This window comes from Prunus persica, chromosome G1 (genome assembly GCF_000346465.2).
Source record: "Prunus persica cultivar Lovell chromosome G1, Prunus_persica_NCBIv2, whole genome shotgun sequence".
NCBI classification, from domain to species: Eukaryota; Viridiplantae; Streptophyta; class Magnoliopsida; order Rosales; family Rosaceae; genus Prunus; species Prunus persica.
Window position 1 is genome coordinate 32,842,190 of NC_034009.1, and position 18,128 is coordinate 32,860,317.

Genomic DNA, 18,128 nt, shown 5'->3' on the forward strand with positions numbered 1-18,128 from the left:
ATATATATATATTATATTATAATCTTTCAACATATCCAAAGTAAATAGTGAAGAGTGAGAAATTTCACACTAAATCAATTTGAGAGTTCAATTTGTTCTTCTTTTTGTGTGAGAATGTTTGCCTTTGGTCTACCTCGTTCTCTCGAGTGCTACTAAATTTTGTTACTGCACACATTATTTTTTGTAGAGAATTGCATGCTAAGTTGCAGTGTTCTTGGTAATTGCTTCACATTTAAACAACACTTTACATTAAAAATACTACCACTTCGCTTACTACTACACCCATAAATCTTTGTTTGAAATTGGTGTTCTAGTTGGCAAAGAGATTGCAAAATCACCATCTTTTGTACTCAATCGTAAAAAAATCTTACTTTGAATTATTTACGATTTTGCCACTATGCTTCCTTTGATCGTAACTTTTTCATTACAACTCCGATTTGACCCACTACGTGTCTTTGGACTCATCTCGGCGCAATCTACGTCATGGTGCCATTCAATTCCCCAAAATCTTTCCAGAACAAAAGTCAACTTTAAGCCCAATAAAATATTCTCAGGGTAAATTTGTCTTTTATTTGAATAATTTAATAATTAAATAATAATTTAGGATCGGGTTATTACACTTGTCCTCGCCCCCATCCTGATGAAATTTATGAGAATCCACTTCCCCGTTGAGGGATGTTATCCTAAACCCGACACTAATCCTTGGTTTTTTATAAATCAAAAAAATCAAAAAATCATTCATATTATAACACTTAAATTTCACCTTAAACTATCATTCAACTCAATTACATTCAATTGAACTATAAAATTTCACTAAACTACTCAATTTAATTTGACAAAACTAATAAAATCATAAAATTAAAAAATTAAAAAAAATATCCAAAGCCTCACTGTCTTACATAACTTTTTAATTGTTATATTGTAATATATTATATATTTATTAATTAAAAACAAATACATTACTTATCGGGCCACCTTCAAGGATGAGGATAACAATACCATCCCCGATTGAATATTTTTGAAAATATGGAATCCCCACCTGCCCCCGTCTTCCCCAAAAATCTCCACCCAATAGGGCCGGAGACCGGACCCGACAAGGAATTTTGCCAATTCTACTCCACACTTGGCGTTGCACTAGGTTATTGGGCCTTTTTTGGTGTTTTGGGCCAACACGTGCCCTCATCGTACTTATGTGAAGGTGAGACAAGAATGTGCAAAAGTTGTTCATCACATAAACCTGCCATTCCTAAAAATTATTAAGATGTTATGTCATTTATATAAGAGCATCTACAACGGACTCTCTTGACTCGTCAACAAGTAGTTAATTCTGTGTTTAAGTGTGAGTTACAGTAGAAAAGTGATCCAACCAGGGAAGAAGTTTCTGGTGTACTAAGTCAGGCCTGTCATCGTGGGGACAATGCCCAACCCCTTGTAAAACAAAGAGGGTGACGTAGGGTAGTTGAGAAGGTAGGGAGGTGAAGTATTTGCCGATAGGTCCATCAAGTGGAGTGAAGGGGTCTTCATCCCCCCATAAAACTAGAAGTGGTAGGGAGGAGGAAATTATTGTTGGCATCAACTGCACCGGGCTTGGTCCTGGGGGGCCAGTCACGATAGAAACAAAAGCATCAAGCGCCCCGGGGTCGCAGGTGGGTTCCATGATTATCTGCAAGGAAAATGGGAGAAAGAAAGAGGTCGGGACATGTATGTAATTTAGTTATTGATGAAACCGAAATACTAATTAAGGAGAGGATACTCTACCTCTACTAATTCTTCATCAACAGATTCCTTATTCCCGTAAACAGACAATAAGATATTCCTTATATTATCTCTGCATCAAGCATGTCATATATATATATAGATATATATATATATATACACACACACATGGTCAGACTCAGACTAGATCGATATAAATATATATACTCACGACATGCTAGCTAAGCAGCTAGCTAGCTTTATTATAACTACTTACGTATGTACATATGTACGTACGTACGTATATGTACATACGTACGTATAGGCTATATGTAGCTGCTGAATGAATCATATCATATGTATAGTTGAATAGCTCACCTCTGTTTGACACGCTCAAAAATGGCGGAAGCAATTCCTCGTTGCTTCAACAGAAAATCAATCAACCAAAGCAAAGGTAAGAAAAGCTTGATCCTCCAGTCATCAGTAATTGCTTTATTGTTCATACCACCCGCACAATTTAAAAGCACCAACCCTCGAACGCGTGCTTTATTATTAGATTCTGCCTCAGCACCTGAGGCTGAGGCAGCAGCAATGACACAAGCAAGGCTCCCAACAGAGTTCCCTATCAACACAGTCGGCTCTTGAACAATTTCATCCAAAAAATCCAAGATTAACTGTTTGCAGTAATTAACGACACTTGAGTCAGACACTTATATTTAAGTTTACAATAATATTATAATAATTAAAGGATTCTCTTAATTTAAATAAGAAGATATTGGATTTTAATTTTATAATGAAATAAATATGATTCGGAGACTCGGAGAGCATTTACCTCAGCCCATTTTTCCATGGTATATGAAAAGCCTACTGGCTTCTCTGAGGCACCAAACCCGATGAGGTCAATAGCATAAACGGTATAAATCTGAGCCAACGTCCTAATATTTCTGAGCAAGTAAAGTAATCAATCACATTAACTTTTGGGGTAAATAGTAAAAACAGATGAAATTAATAACTTGACTTGATTGTTACTGTCTTTAACTTCGGCTTTGGGGGATAATGTGTGGCCACTGGCTAGCTAGCTAAATGGATATAGATATGGATAAGCATCGAAGCATGCATGCGTAAATTGGACTAAAGACAAACCTGCGCCAGTGAGGAATGGAGGCACCGAAACCATGAACAAGAAGTATAGGGGGACGATTTGGATTTGATGAGTGTGGATCAGAAGAAGAGTGAGAAACAAAGTAATTGATGGCGTATCTACCCTTCCAATTCCACTTTTTGCATTTGTCCTTAATCTCTCTCAAATCCACTTCCAACATATCGCCAGCAGCAGCACCTGTAGATGTAGTTGCCTTTGCTGCACAACAAGTTGTTGGGATGACACTATTCTTGAAGAAAGGAAGAATAGTTCGATTATTAAGACGCTTTCCTCCACCATATCGAAGCAAGCTCCTTATCCCTACCCCTTTGTGCTTGCTTGGCCGCGATTGCTCCTCCAAGAATTGCAAATGGACAGGCGGCAGCCCAAGCGAAAGTGGATGGGCAGCCCTTCCCGTCAGATCCATTGTTTTTGTTTCTCTCCCTCTCTCTCTTTCTTCCTTTCTTTCTTTCTTTCTTTCTTGTTGGTTATTAAATTTATTTATGTATGGTCTTGCAAAGAAGTAACGTATTTATTTACACCGACATTCGATAAGTTTATGATTTTTGTTTTTTGGTAGAGACTAGAGGAGGAGGGTTGAAGCCAACTTATGAAAACGTATTTTGGGCTAGTTTGAGATTGCTGTTACTTTTTAAAAAAATTAATTTTACTGTGCTTTGAAAATAATTAATTATAAAATAAAGTAGCTTCATGTTTGGTAAACAATATTTTTAAAGTGAAGTTAGTACAAAAAGCAGTGTCAAAATGATTTGGTAAATCTTAATATAAAATTGTTGTAACTGTAAATAATGACTAAAATAGACATGATGTTGAAAGTGTTATGCGTTAATTATGTGGTTGTAATGGTAGTGGTGGTGGTGGAGGTGGTTGTCGTGGTGGTGGTTGTGGCGCAGAAGGATGTGGTAGTGGTGGTGAAGGTGGTGGTTGTGGTAGTGGTGGTGGTCGGAATGGTAGTTGTGGAGGTGGTGGAGGTGGTGATTGTGGAGGGGAATGATGTGGTGGAGTTGGATATGGAGGTGGATGTAGTGTCATTTAAAAAAGAGTGCTGCTATTTCCACCACTATGTGCTATTTTCCCACCCACATTTTCTTCAAAATTTTAAAGACAAATTTACCCATTTATAAAATGACTTCTAATGTCACATCCTGGGATCGGCTCCACCGTAGCACGATATTGTCCGCTTTGGGCCCCCCTCTCTGGGACCCTCACGGTTTTGTTTCTGGGAGCTCACGAGCAACTTCCCAGTGAGTCACCCATCCTGGGATTACTTTAGCTCCCAACTCGCTTAACTTCGGAGTTCCTACGACTCCGAAGCCAATGAGCTCCCAAAAGGCCTCGTGCTAGATGGATTCGGGTGTGCACATATAAGGCACATCACCCCCTCTCTATTGGTTGATGTGGGATCTTACAATCCACCCCTCTTTAAGGGCCCGACGTCCCCGTCGGCACACTCGCACCACACGGCAGAGTGACTCTGATACCAAATTGTCACATCCCGGGATCAACTCCGCCGTAGCAAGATATTGTCCGCTTTGGGCCCCCTCTCTGCCCTCACGGTTTTGTTTCTGGGAACTCACGAGCAACTTCCCAGTGAGTCACCCATCCTGGGATTGCTCTAGCCCCCAACTCGCTTAACTTCGGAGTTCCTACGACTTCGAAACCAGTGAGCTCCCAAAAGGCCTCGTGCTAGATGGATGCGGGTGTGCACATATAAGGCACATCACTCCCTCTCCGTTGGTTGATGTGGGATCTTACATCTAAGGACTTATGGACAAAACCAATCTCCCTCACCTAAGTGTGAGCAACAATTTTATACCAGCCACTGGATTAATCTCATAATACATATAGCCTTTTATTAACTTAAATTCTTGACCCACACATTGCACACAACTTCTTCTTCCTCATCTAGCCATTCTCTTTGTTTTTTAAAAGCTTCCCAAAGTTTTACTATTTTTCCATCATAAATCTGATTTCTTTCAAAGGTACTATCATTTTCTCTACGAAACAAATGTGGGCAAAATTAATTTTTCCTTCAAAGGCTCCTATTGTCCTTTTAAGATTTCATGAAATTATATGTAATGAAGTTGTTTAATTTTCGTCTATTTGCTTCAAACAACAAGCTATTGGTATTATTTGATTGAGGGAGATCAACATGATAGGAGCCTGGGGACCATAAGCATTCGAACCCATGCTTTAACTTCATGTTCTTCAACCACAAATGTATTAAAATAAATAAATAAAAAATTAAAGAAGACCTAAAAGAAAATAAATACTCAAATCCCCTTTTTTACCGCACACAACCTTTCTCATCACAAAGCCCATGCGTCACGTCCTCCATGATGAGAAAGAGGGATGAACTCTTGAAAGAACCACAATTGGCTTGGAGGAAAGAAATGAGGGGTTTCCTTTAATACGGGTCAGGAAGGAAAACAAATATTAGTTGGGTTTTTGAAAGAATTTGCTTTGAATTAATAATTAAAGGGTATTTTAAGAATAATGGTGGGTGGAAAAATAGGATTGGTTTTTTTTTCAAATTTACATGGTGGGTGGGGAAATAGGACAGGTGGGTGGAAATAGTGGCACTCTTAAAAAAAAATTAATAATGGTATTTAGTGAATTTAAAAAAAAAAAGTTGATATAGATCCAAATTTTCATTGAGAAGTTGGGTTTAATTCTCGGATTTTGCAACTTTGATACAAGTCATTTGACTTTTGTGTCACATAGGATTACATTTTTTAATATTTTATGATGTAATCTTTTTATTTTTATTTTTAAAAATTATTTTGTGTTCCAATGTTGCCCATTATGCCTTGAATCGGGTAATAGTAATTTATGTGATAATATTTAGTAATTTATGTGATAATATTTAGCCATTTATGACTTTGTCATTGAATAGAAAAGGAAAATATCGCAAACATATCCCATAGAGCATTTAAATAAAAACCTTTCTCTCCTCATTGAATCAATTTCCTACCCCAAGAGCTGTTCTCCCACTTCTTCTTCACATCAGTAGACTCTATGAAAGGACGAAAGACAATTTGAAAAAATAAGCCTACAACATACTTCCATAGCAAGTAGAGAATTATGGCAGAATATTCCTCAAATGGTACTAATATTGGTGATACTTGTTGGCAACTTTTCTTGGGGACCATTTTGATGTCAGATACGGAAAGTCTCTTGAAATTCATTTGTCCCTATGATAGAGGTATATTACATACTCTTGTAGATATATTATCCTATGATGTAGGTATATTGTTCTATTGCCTATTGCATAGGTATATGTGTTTTTCATATTTTCGACAATGAATAATAGTATTTTATGTACCTTTTTTTTTTTTTTATGGGTAACATACAATTTTTATTTGTCTATTTTTGTATCTAACTTATAGGCAGTCTTCTAATTTATGTTCTTAACTTATAGGTAGTCTTTTAATTTATGTTTCTGACTTATAGGTAACACGATTTATCACTAAAATTTTTCCATTGCTAATAATAATATTATTTACATGTATGTTAGGTACATAATTTCATGTGGGTGCTTGCCTGAATAATTGGTATAATATGTGGATCTTTATTTTTCATTGATTAAATTGAATTTTATCCATATATTGGAAAATATTATCAAGGAAAGAATTCAAAATTTAAATTCTGAAATTAAATTACAAGAAAAATAATGTATTAAATTTAGATTTTCAATATGTTTTCCTTATTTACCTCAAGGGTAAAATCGACACAATAAAAAAAAAATAATAAATGTCAAAGGACCTACATCAAAAACCAAAAATGTGTGGATTAAATCTAATGACAACTAATCATTTTGGATCTAGATCTAAGAAGTCCTTTAAAAAAATTCATTAAAGGCTCATCTATCCTTCTTTTGAAAGCAGCTTTGAAAAGCAACCCAAAGTCTACTCTTAAAATCTGCTATCAAAAGGCTATTACTTTTAAAATAATTGGGACATTTTATTTTTATCAAATATCTTAAATTGCTTAACTTTAAAGTAAAGCATATTTTTTGAGGAAAAAAAGCAATCTCAAACGGGACCTTAATGACCTCATACTATTCACACAAAGAAAGGGAAAGAAGAACAAATGACTTTGACATATAAAAAAAGAAAGCAGACTTGAGGAGGCAGAGTGTATGAGGCTTTTTGGGAAGCAAGGATTGAAAAGAAAGAAAGCTCTCAAATGGATCTGGACATAGGCACAGATGAACCAGCTTCCAAGATAAAAGGAAAGAAAATTGATAAATCAAGGGAACGAAGTCGGATAATGTGAAGTCTGACTATATATATGTGTGTGTTATTATTTAAAAGCGATGGATAACCTTATTTAACTTGTGTTAAGTAGGAGGGTATGTGTCAACAAATTAGTTAGGGGCAAAAGGTGTACACTATAGAGCTCAATCCCATCACTGGATTTTTTGGTTTATGTTTGTGTTTAGGTTCTTGTGTTAAGTAGGAAGGTTAAGGTATGTGTCAACAAATTAGTTAGGGGCAAAAAGTGCCAATCCCATCACTGGATTTTTGGTTTATGTTTGTGTTGGCTTACTGCATTTTTTATTATAGAAAAATAAAAACAATTATAATCGGAAATTATAAGGACAGGCATGTCCAAACAAATCAAAATAAAACAAAAAAGAACAATTCAATGGCAGACCATGCTTAAATTTAATGCGTATTATGATTGAGATGGACATCAATCGTCTACCATTTTATTTCCCCCATATGCAAGGCTCCAAAAAATCTTATAATTAGTGGTAATTGATCCAAATTTCATGACAAGAACCCGCAAAACCAAAAACTTTGACATGTTGCATTGCAGGCCTTTTAAACTTTACAGTAATTGGTTATCTATCAAAAGAAATTGATCGAACCCTGTCCTATATTTCTTCTTGGGAAACCCTAGTCCTTTTTCTCTCAAAAAACACTCTTAAAGCCTTTTTCACTTTGAAGGGGGAGGAAGCCATTGTTCTTCCCCTCCTTTCCCCTTTTCTCTTCCTCTCTTCCTCCTTTCACCTCTTCTCCTATTTTCAGAGACAAAGGGTTTTCCCTATTGTCTTAGTTTTGTTATGATTTTCATCCAACCATTATAGCCGACTGCGGCTCAGTGTCGGATCTTCACCTGCATTTCGGCGTCGGATCTCCACCACCATCTTTTTTGCAATTTCTTTATGTTTGGAATAAGTTGCAGAGACTCTTTGAGTTCTCTGTGTAGTTTTCACCTCTCCTTTTGTGAGAGTTTTTCATCTCTCCTTTGTGAGAGTTTTTCATCTCTCCTTGGTGAGAGTTTTATTTGTATTGTTATGGCTTGATTTTTTCAAACTTTATATTTTTTTTATTATTCTAAGTTTGCAATCTTAGTTGGGATGTCTATGCCAGAGTTTCATTGATCTTGCCTGATCGTTAGTGGAGACATATCTGATTTTCTTAATTTTGATATTAGACCGCTCCGTTATTGTAATGGTCCTTTTGTGGCTAGTTTGTATTGGCCCCTTATGGCTAGTGGCTTTTTTGGCAGAATTATCAACCATAGAATTTCTCAAAAAAAAAAAAAAAACTTTACAGTAATTAATTTTTTACTCCAAGGAAAAAAAAAAAATCTTATACCCACAACAGTAATTTTAATTTGTACTTTTCAAAAGGAGGAGAGCAATAAAGAAAAGGTTAAAAAAAGAAAAAGACAGAAAACAAAGAAGAAGCCGATTGGGAATTTGAAGGCAGGGTTGTTCGTGACTTCGTCTTGACGTGGGATTGGTTTGAAGGTTAAAAAAAATGAAGGGAAATGCCGCCGCCGACGCAAATAAGATCGTAACAAAATAGTGGTTGTTGTGGTTGTTTTTATTGTATGGAAAGAGAATCTCCAAAACCAGCAAACAGTGATGTGTCTTGAAGATTAAGGATAAAGGGTTGTCCGGTCCACATACATACAGATAGTGTTTGATTCACTCACACAAAATCCAACCACTCGAGTCTCTTGACCCAACAAAACAAACTGTCATTTCCTTCAAATCTCTCTCCCCCTTCCCTTAGACACCTGAAATCTGAAAAGAAAGGGAGAGAGTTATGGCAGCTGTGAGCATGGCAGGGGCAGGGGTTATTGGAGTTGGAGGAGGTGATGTTTGGAGGGCACATGCGGCCATGGCCGTGGTTCAGCTCTTCAACGGAGGGTATCATGTGATTACCAAAGTGGCCCTCAATGTTGGCATCAACCAGCTTGTATTCTGCGTATTCCGGGACCTCCTTGCTCTTGCCATCCTTGCTCCCATCGCCTACGTCCGTGAAAAGTATGCTCTCTTTTATCTGTTATATTTATTTCGTTAGACCTGATGCCACCCATCAATTTCGATTCCATTTGCAACTAATGTAATCCAAATTTCACTTGGGTTAATCTAGCAACAACTCTGTATTGTATGCTCAGACTCAGACCATGATTTCTGACTTATTTATCTTTATTTTGCGTCTTTTGTTCCTGCTGTTTTTGGGTCTGTTTGGGTATCGAATGTTCGCATTGTTTCTTGCATAGACTCTTAATCTATCATATTGAAAATAATGCAATCAAGTTGAGAACCATTTTCATCATTCATGGTCACTTCCTTGGAGTTTTATTACCAGATCATCACAATATTTCTGAGCCATTGTCTCATGGCCTGGTGAAAGTCTCAGGTGTCAAGTGCAACTGCACGGGTTGGATTCTTGAGAATGGATACAGTATGCCAGAACCGTGGAACTTTAGGATCAGACCCACATGTCCTTACAAAGATCCTACTTTGGTGGGTCCAACCCATGAATTGTGGCCTTCTATTTGTTGGAATGAATGTCCTTTATATAATAGCTCCATAGATGATGATTCATTTGTATTTGAAGTCATACCGTGGAATAACATTGAGCAATTAAACTTTTGAGGGGTATATCCAAATGGGTCCTGAATTTGAACATGGGCATATCAGCTTCTTCATCCTTGTGAACATGATTATGCAGTTTACTTTCAAGTAGGATTGTAAGTGCACAAAACACAGTAGTATGTAACATTTCTCATATCCTGTGTGCAGACGGATTCGACAACCAATGAATAGACGCCTGTTCATGTCCTTCTTCTTTCTTGGACTAAGTGGGTAAGACTCGATGCTTCAGTGCTACCTTTATAATCATATCGTGATTACTTATATTACTAATCTACTGGGCTGATTGATGCAGCATCCCTTTGACATTTGATTCTTATTGCTTTCTTATATTAAATAGGATCTTTGGCAACCAGCTTTTGTTTCTTATTGGTCTTGGCTACACTAATCCAACTTATGCTGCTGCGATACAGCCTGCTATCCCAGTGTTTACGTTTATCCTGGCTGTTCTAATGGGGTCAGTTTATATTTCTCTACACGTAGAGATGCACACTTTTGCATGTTTAGATATTATTTGTTCAATATCATATGTGAAATTGTTCATGCAGTACAGAAAGAGTGAACTTGCTTAGAACTGAGGGGCAGGCAAAGGTTGGCGGTACACTTGTATGTGTTTTTGGAGCCATATTAATGGTCTTATTCCGGGGACCTGTTTTGATTGGATATATAGAGCCAGACTTTGCAGCACAGAACGAAATAAGTGCCAGAGGTCAACCAGAGCCAGCTGGATGGTTGATGTCTAGTTTTCTACAGTTTGGGCTAGATCATTTTCATCTTGGAGTTTTATGCTTATTAGGAAACTGTATGTGCATGGCCGCTTTTTTAGCCATTCAGGTGCATGACTTTATACTTTAACTTGATTTGTTGAATCTATACCTATCTCATTTACTTTTTAGGTGTGTGATTTATAAAAATAAAAAAAATCTCTTGACTGATCAATTATGTTGAATTACCAAGCTCTCTAGAATGTGTGGATGCCTCTGTCATGCCACTTATGCCAAATACCTAACTAGAAGACAGAACTAGAAGTGAAAAATAATGCAAGATGGTTGATTTCTTGGTGAGTGGCTTTTCACATTTGACCATTCCCTTACATTGCTCCTAGGTTAGCCAAAAAAACTGTAGTTGGCCTCAAAGTCACTTACCCTGTTTTTGGATGAATAAGTTTAAGAGTACTAAAGAATTTCAGAATGATGGAATTTAAAATGATGAGAGTTTAAAGTTCTAGAATTTGCAGAGTTTCTAGTTTGGGTAATCTATAAGTATAGTGGGATTCATCTATGAAATATAAACCCTAAACCTCTCACTGTCTTGAAATTTTAGAAATGACACCTATTTAGATGGAATTTGAAGTTGGAGTTTATGACCTCCAAATTCCATTTTTTCCCACATAGAATTTCTAAATTTCTATGTTTATGAACCCAAACAAGGGAATTAGTACTGTCAATTTAAAACTTCTACCTTATGTACAAATTCTAAGTTTATTCCTCCATCCAAACACAAGGTTAGGTAATAAGTGCTAGGTGAGCTTGTTCAATGCTATTATTTTTCAATTTAGTGAAGGAATGATGTACATAACCTCGTTCTTTTATTTTTTGGGAAAACCTTGTGAGAATTGTTGTGTTTCTTTTATTTTCCTTTGCCTTTTGTTCTGGGAAAATACTTTCTTTCTTTCAGCCAAAATGTGGGCATGATACTAGTTGAAGGAGTTCGAAATAGAAAATCTGTTTCGAGAATTTATTGGAAAGTGTAATTAAGTCTTGGCTTTACCCAAATTTTTAGGCCAGTATAATTGGTTTCTTACTTTTGATCATAGAATTTCTGTCCTATGTAGAGGTAAGCTGCTTTCCAAGTCCTTGTTTTGTAGGTGTATCATTGGTTAGCATACCTATTACTTGTTTACTAACTCCTGATATGTGTGTATACTGTTAACATTTCAGAGTTGTGAAGAAACAAAAAATTCATTAAATTGTTGGTTTACTGGGAAATCAGATATGAATTGAATAACAGGGATGTTAGAAAAATTAGGACAAAAATGCACTTCAAATGGATGAATGTGTGTTCTGTGAATTTATTTCTTCTGTTGCACTAGAAATTCATAGTGAGTGATAATTCGCATACATATTAGATGAATGTAATTAACTGAAATGAATCATATAAATGTACACAACAATTATTATTTAATTAGCTTACTTGTCTCAGATACAAGTATATATCCTCAACAGCCTAGACTACTATTATAGATGTTCCTAAACTGCTTCTCTCATAGTTACAAACTTACAATGCTCAAACTATGGCAGGCTAGACTTTTCCTGCCTCTGTCATTTCTGCATTGTGCCCTCACAAGGGTAGTCTTGAGAATGTCCTGTTTAAGGACTTTCCAATTACTAACTCATCTGTTCACAACTATTTTCCCAACAAGACATTGGCCTTTCAATGAGTTTCCAATAGCCAATCCTCATCTATCTTTTGATTTCTACAAATATGAATTATCCTTCTTCCCTTATAGCATCATTCTAAAGGAAATCCCACATCAATTTCTCTAACCTCGTAGCCATCGTACTCGGAAATTGGAAATCTAAAAGTAGAAACGAAGAAGGTAGGATGGCTTCCAGTTTCTGTGTGTGTGTGTAGTGGAGATATGCTTTAATAATCTTTATCGATCTTATCAGATTTGGGGAAATTAGGGTTAGGGTTACAAAAATTGGGAATTTGTGAAGTTAGGGTTTGAAAAAAATTAAGGGAAAGGTTAAATTTGATTGTTTGCTAGGGTTCACCAATTGAAGAATAAACAGGATAACACTAACTACCAGTTCTCCACCAAATGGTTTCATAGGCATCACTCCTATGGATAGGAAGCGTCACACTTGATTACGTTCGCATTCTTTGCTTCATTGACATGCCTGCTCATTTGCTGATTTGTTGCTGGAATTTCATGATTCCATCATGTTCTGCACCATTTTGCATGTCCTAGATTATCCCTTAGATGTTTAGGTGCATACTATGGGGCTGAGAGGGGTTTGACCTGATATATATTTTGGTTGAAAATGGTTGTATTTGTTTTGGTTTTATTTAGTTACATTCTTTGAAGGGGAAAATTCACTTTAACACGCTCATGAATTTTGTTACATTCCGTGGTTCAAAAAGTCACTTTACAGCCTATGATTTAATCTGGTATTGGGTCGTTCAACATTTTCCATTGCAAATTAATGACAACTCATGCATTTTGTAGTAACTATGATGTTTGAAGCTATAAAATCTGTCGTTTTCTCCACCAGTCACCATATCATCAAAAGTTGATGTTTATAAACTTTTGGTTTGTTCTATTGAGGGAGATACATGCGTTGTCAATTTTAATAGAATACATAATACATAAATCTGGGTAGGGGGTTGTGGAGGCAGGGATACTTTTAGTTTTTACATAACAGGGAGACTGTATGAAATAAAATAACATCCATAAGGTGGTAGAGTGACCTTTTCCTTTCTTTAGTGCATACATTTTTGTTCAACTGCTTGGAAATATATAAATATAATGTGTTTTCAATTTCTTTCAGTCGATAACTTGACATTCCATTTATTACTGTGGTAACTTTCAGGCTCCACTTTTGAAAAGATATCCTGCCAACTTGTCAGTCACAGCATATTCATACTTCTTCGGTGCTCTTTTGATGGTGGTGACCGCATTATTTATGACAAATGAGTCAACAGACTGGAGCTTGACACAGTCTGAGCTTTTTGCTGTTATTTACGCTGTAAGTTTCCAATTAATGATATATTTAGCTGAATCTGGTTTTATCCATGTGAAATTTTGTCAGCACTCTTAATCATAATTCCTCGTGTATACAAAGATAAGTTTGAGTGGCTATTTAAACATGGGATTGTGCTTTGATGTGCTAGTGATTTTAAAGATGTGTGTGTGTGTGTGAGAGAGAGAGAGAGAGAGAGAGAGAGAGAGAGAGAGACCATATGTTTTGATGACAATCCCATGCGGTATATTCATCAGATAATAGTGTGTGATTCTGTTAAACTTCTGGAAATGATCCTCATTCTCATCTCCTCGGGTATGTAAGGAATCTATAGACTGATGGAATGCTGTATTCTTTTGAAATGGATTACTAATTTATAGAAAATATTTTGTGCTATTGGGATTTAAAATAAACAGAAGCCTAAACCTTCTTAGATGAACTAATCTGTCTAGGGCTCTAATGGCTGATGAACTAAATACTGGGTGGATCAAAAGGGTTTAAACTTAATATCTTAAAGAATATACACTATATAAAAAGTCAACTTTTTTCTTTTGTGTCATTCAATTTTGAAGCTCTGCCAAATTTTTCGTCCCATAAAGCAAACTAACTTTCACCTTGGTTTGCTTATTTTCTTAGTAAAAAGATGGAGGGGAAAGGAAGGAAAAGGAGATGAGAGAGGAGAAAGGTGAGGAAGAAATCATGGAGAATACATAAAACTAAAACTTAAAATAAACAGTATGTAAAGTTGTAAATTTGTCTTTACTTCATAAACCATTTTACTTATTTTCTCATCTCCCCCTCACTAGCTAACTCTTCTAAACTTTCCTTTTTCTTTCTCTATCTTTAACTAAAATAGCATAAACCAAAAACATTACCAAAGAGAGCCCAAGTTATTTCCAAATGCAAGCAAAAAGTTGTATAAGTAATCTGCTGACTTGTTTTTAATTTGGAGCTTTGAACATTTACCCCAATTTTAGGGTGCCAGTAAATTGTCTGTGTGTTGGCGGTTCGGGTGATAATTTTGGATTATTACACTGGAACCCCAAGAAAAAGGCTTCAGACCCTCTTTCTACCCCCACAAGACCCTTTTTTCATCTTCATGATTGATTAACTCAAATTCAGCATCAGTTAGCTCAACCAGAGAGAGGGCCCCATGCTAGTTATGCTGCATTACTCCACCCTAAGTTTCATTTCAGTGAAAACTGACACAACAAGCCATGTAAATTACAGAGGATAATCAGCAACCTAACCACTCGTTGACTCTGATTATGTGAGTGTGTTTTTGATTGATCACTCATTAACTCTGAGTGCATAATTATGCCTCATATAACTGATGACAGCTCTATGGCATGTCTATTAGCTCTTTGATGCTCCTTTTAATATCTTCTGCCTTACAAGTTAAATAGCCTGTAACTTTTTTGCAATTATTGAATCATACAGTTGATAATATTGCTATTAACGTTTCTTTTGAATTATTTATGTTATTAACAGTTCTAGCAGATCTTATGTGAAAGCAGGTTGAATTGTTAAAAGTTGTGAATATCACTCTTTGGTTTTCAGGGAACTGTTGCATCTGCCCTTAATTATGGACTGCTGACATGGAGCAATAAGATTTTGGGGCCTGCTTTAGTTGCTCTTTACAATCCACTTCAACCTGCAGCTTCGGCCTTTTTGTCAAGAATTTTCCTTGGAAGTCCTATTTATTTGGGAAGGTATGCTCTGGTCACACCCAATACTTGTGTGACAAAATCCTTTTGTTGGTTGGCCATAGATGTACTGTTATATATTTATATATAGATATTTGCCGAGGCCGAGGCCGAGCTAGCATTTTGTTGGAATGATGCTTATTTGGTCTTCTTTTTACATGTGACAACAGTGTTTTAGGGGGATTACTAATTATTGCTGGTCTTTATGTGGTGACTTGGGCGTCTTTGAGAGAAAGACAAGCAGCTCCGGATGTTATGCCTCACGTGGCTCGAGCCTCCGAACCTCTCATCCACAAAGATGCAACAATTAACAAGATACCATACCAGAGAGGACTTATTTTCTCAGGGCCTTCCAACTCGTTGCCAAAATCGTCAGATTGAGAAAACATTTGATTGGTTGTGCTGTAAAGTTTTCTTAATTCCGGAATTTCGACGGTAAACCAGTTGAGATAAAAGATTGTGTGTGTTTTTTTAAATGCATTTTATATGATTTCTTGTTGAGGAGATGCAGTTTAGTGGATATCTTTTAGGACACAAGAATTTTGCTTTTTACTTTTTAAATTTGATTGAATAACATTTATGTGATACATAATTCTTTTGAAAGAACAAAACCCATTAGAAGAATAAATATATATTGTGCACAATTGCCTCTGTCCATTCTGATTCAACTGTCAAATAGATTCCCTTGTCTTGACCTCAGTTTGGCTACTCATGGAAGTGGAGAAGTGTTCAAAACATATCCTTATTTGTCTTGTCGGTCTGAAAAATTTCCTTGTATTGTATGCACAAGATAAGCAAATCGTGTTATTGAAAAAGCAAAGTAAAAGCTAAAGATTGTTATGCTAGTATGGTGCTCGTGCTTACGTGAGACTGAGGACTGAGGGTAAATCCTATGCGCGAGCTGTATCTGTAAGGTTACATTACGAATATACTTGGGTAAATTCATTAAATGCGATTTGAACCATAAACATCTACTGGACCAACTTGTCGAAGAAAGGTCATGCTTAAGCAATTTTCACCATCAACACAAAGATCAAAGCACTCAAGTTCAATGATTCTACTCGCAAAGAACGGACTGACATCAATTTCAACCATCCATTCACCAAGCATGTATATTCAAAATCCAAGAAACCTATATATACTAGCAGAGCACAACTCTCAAAAGAGACAACTTTTCTCCCAGACTTCACATTCGATCAACAATTGATGTCGTCGAACTCACTCCTCAACTAATATCCCTTTTATTAAGATATCCAGTTGACAACTCATGAGTTATCTTTTAAGTTTATTGCTTTGCCAACATTTGATATGATTCCTCCTAGTTGCTAGGCTAGCTATTTTTCCCTTTATAAGTTTGTAAATTTAACAGTTTATCAACTCCTTTCCTTTAAATTATTGTGGTACTGAACCAAATTGAGAAATTTTCAGTTATAAACAATGTTTTCTGATTGCATTTAAGTTTATAAGCTATTCTTTTATCATTTTATATATGTTTCAATCAATATCAAACAAGAATTCGCTAGAACTCTCTATTAGGAAAGTTAGCCCAATCTTGGGTTTTCTAGCTCGATCTTGAAGCTTCTTGTCCAATCTTGGGCAAACCCACAAGAAAATTCTTTACACCGTTGCATAAAAGTATAATATTAAAAGTCTTTTATCATATAAGGCGTTAAAAAGAATTAATCTGAGTCAGTTCCCCACTTAGAGCACAACGACTTGACTAGAAGTTAAAATTCGTTAAAAACCAAATAATAGACCAATCAATCATTTTTCTATGGGCTTAACCAAACATCAATAGTGGCACGCCTATCAAACAAAACCATTGGATCACTCTGAGACCTGTTGCTTGGGCTCTAAGCAAACTCTCTTTCCAGTTTAATCCGATAAAGAAAAGGACAGTGTACTGTTTACACAGTGTGCCTGACCCCACATCTCCTTATGCGGTGAACAGATGGGACTCTAAAATTTGATGGCAGTGGCATGCTTTGGAATCTACACATGCGTATGTGTAAAAATGTGTTTCGCCCTAAAAGGGTTTGTGAGTAGATATTATATAAATATATTTCGATCATGGGTGGATGCAGCATCCTCAACTTGCGTATAGGTATGATAGCCCAGATCTAGCTCGCTAGCTCCTTTCATTTACGCGAAGGTATTCATTGTTTTGTGTACTAATCCACTCTTCTAATAACAATCTCATCTCACTACGGAGATGGGCACCGAAAGAAATTAAAAGAAAACACCAGTATCCAACCCAATCACTTTTAGCAGATTTCTTCCATTCTTTTTAACACCAGTCACAAGTGCTGTCGTCCTCATGTGATCATTAAGACAACCTCATGTGATCAGAATCAACTTAGTTCAATACTCGATCGCAAACTATCAAAAATCATTTCCATTTTGACTTACTCGTCTATTATTACTCCCGACTTATAATTTATAGTAATTAATATCGACACGTGTACGCTCGTAATTAATATAATTTTTTTGGTATATTCTTGAGAGTGGACAAATTTGAGTAAAACATATTTTGACACGCCGAATGGAACTGTTGTATGTGTTAAATCATGGGATAGTTGTTGGTTGAGCATAATATCATATCATCCTTGATTGATTTGTGATCATGTCCTCTTATATTGTTTTTATTGAGGCTGGCTGAATGCTCTTTCATTTTCTTATAAAAGGCAGTTGAAAAAATAGTTTTGGGTACTGTTGGTGGGGACGCAGAAAAATGACCAGGCAGCAAAATTTGGTAATAAAATTACGTAGGTAGCACGCGAAGCTAAATTAATATAATGAATCTGCAGAAACACCATATCTATCATAATAAACAATTATCACCTGACTGACCTGACCTGACCAAAATTAAAAAGAAGAAGGAATGATGACAATCCACACGGACCATCCAAGATCCATCC

At 36.2% G+C, this 18,128-nt stretch overlaps 2 protein-coding genes across 2 annotated transcripts; one reads left to right on the forward strand and one right to left on the reverse strand.

Annotated features, from left to right (window-relative positions):
- LOC18793330 (uncharacterized hydrolase YugF) lies at positions 1,214–3,413 on the reverse strand. Its single transcript, XM_007224170.2, has 5 exons — positions 2,839–3,413; positions 2,528–2,639; positions 2,074–2,369; positions 1,759–1,828; positions 1,214–1,663 (listed from the first exon to the last, which is right to left on the reverse strand). The coding sequence occupies exons 1-5, from the start codon at positions 3,261–3,263 to the stop codon at positions 1,334–1,336; spliced, it is 1,233 nt and encodes a 410-aa protein (XP_007224232.2). The 5' UTR covers positions 3,264–3,413; the 3' UTR covers positions 1,214–1,333.
- Positions 8,476–15,825, forward strand: LOC18790641 (WAT1-related protein At4g19185). Its single transcript, XM_007222901.2, has 7 exons — positions 8,476–9,143; positions 9,909–9,971; positions 10,099–10,215; positions 10,307–10,592; positions 13,355–13,510; positions 15,065–15,216; positions 15,381–15,825. The coding sequence occupies exons 1-7, from the start codon at positions 8,923–8,925 to the stop codon at positions 15,589–15,591; spliced, it is 1,206 nt and encodes a 401-aa protein (XP_007222963.2). The 5' UTR covers positions 8,476–8,922; the 3' UTR covers positions 15,592–15,825.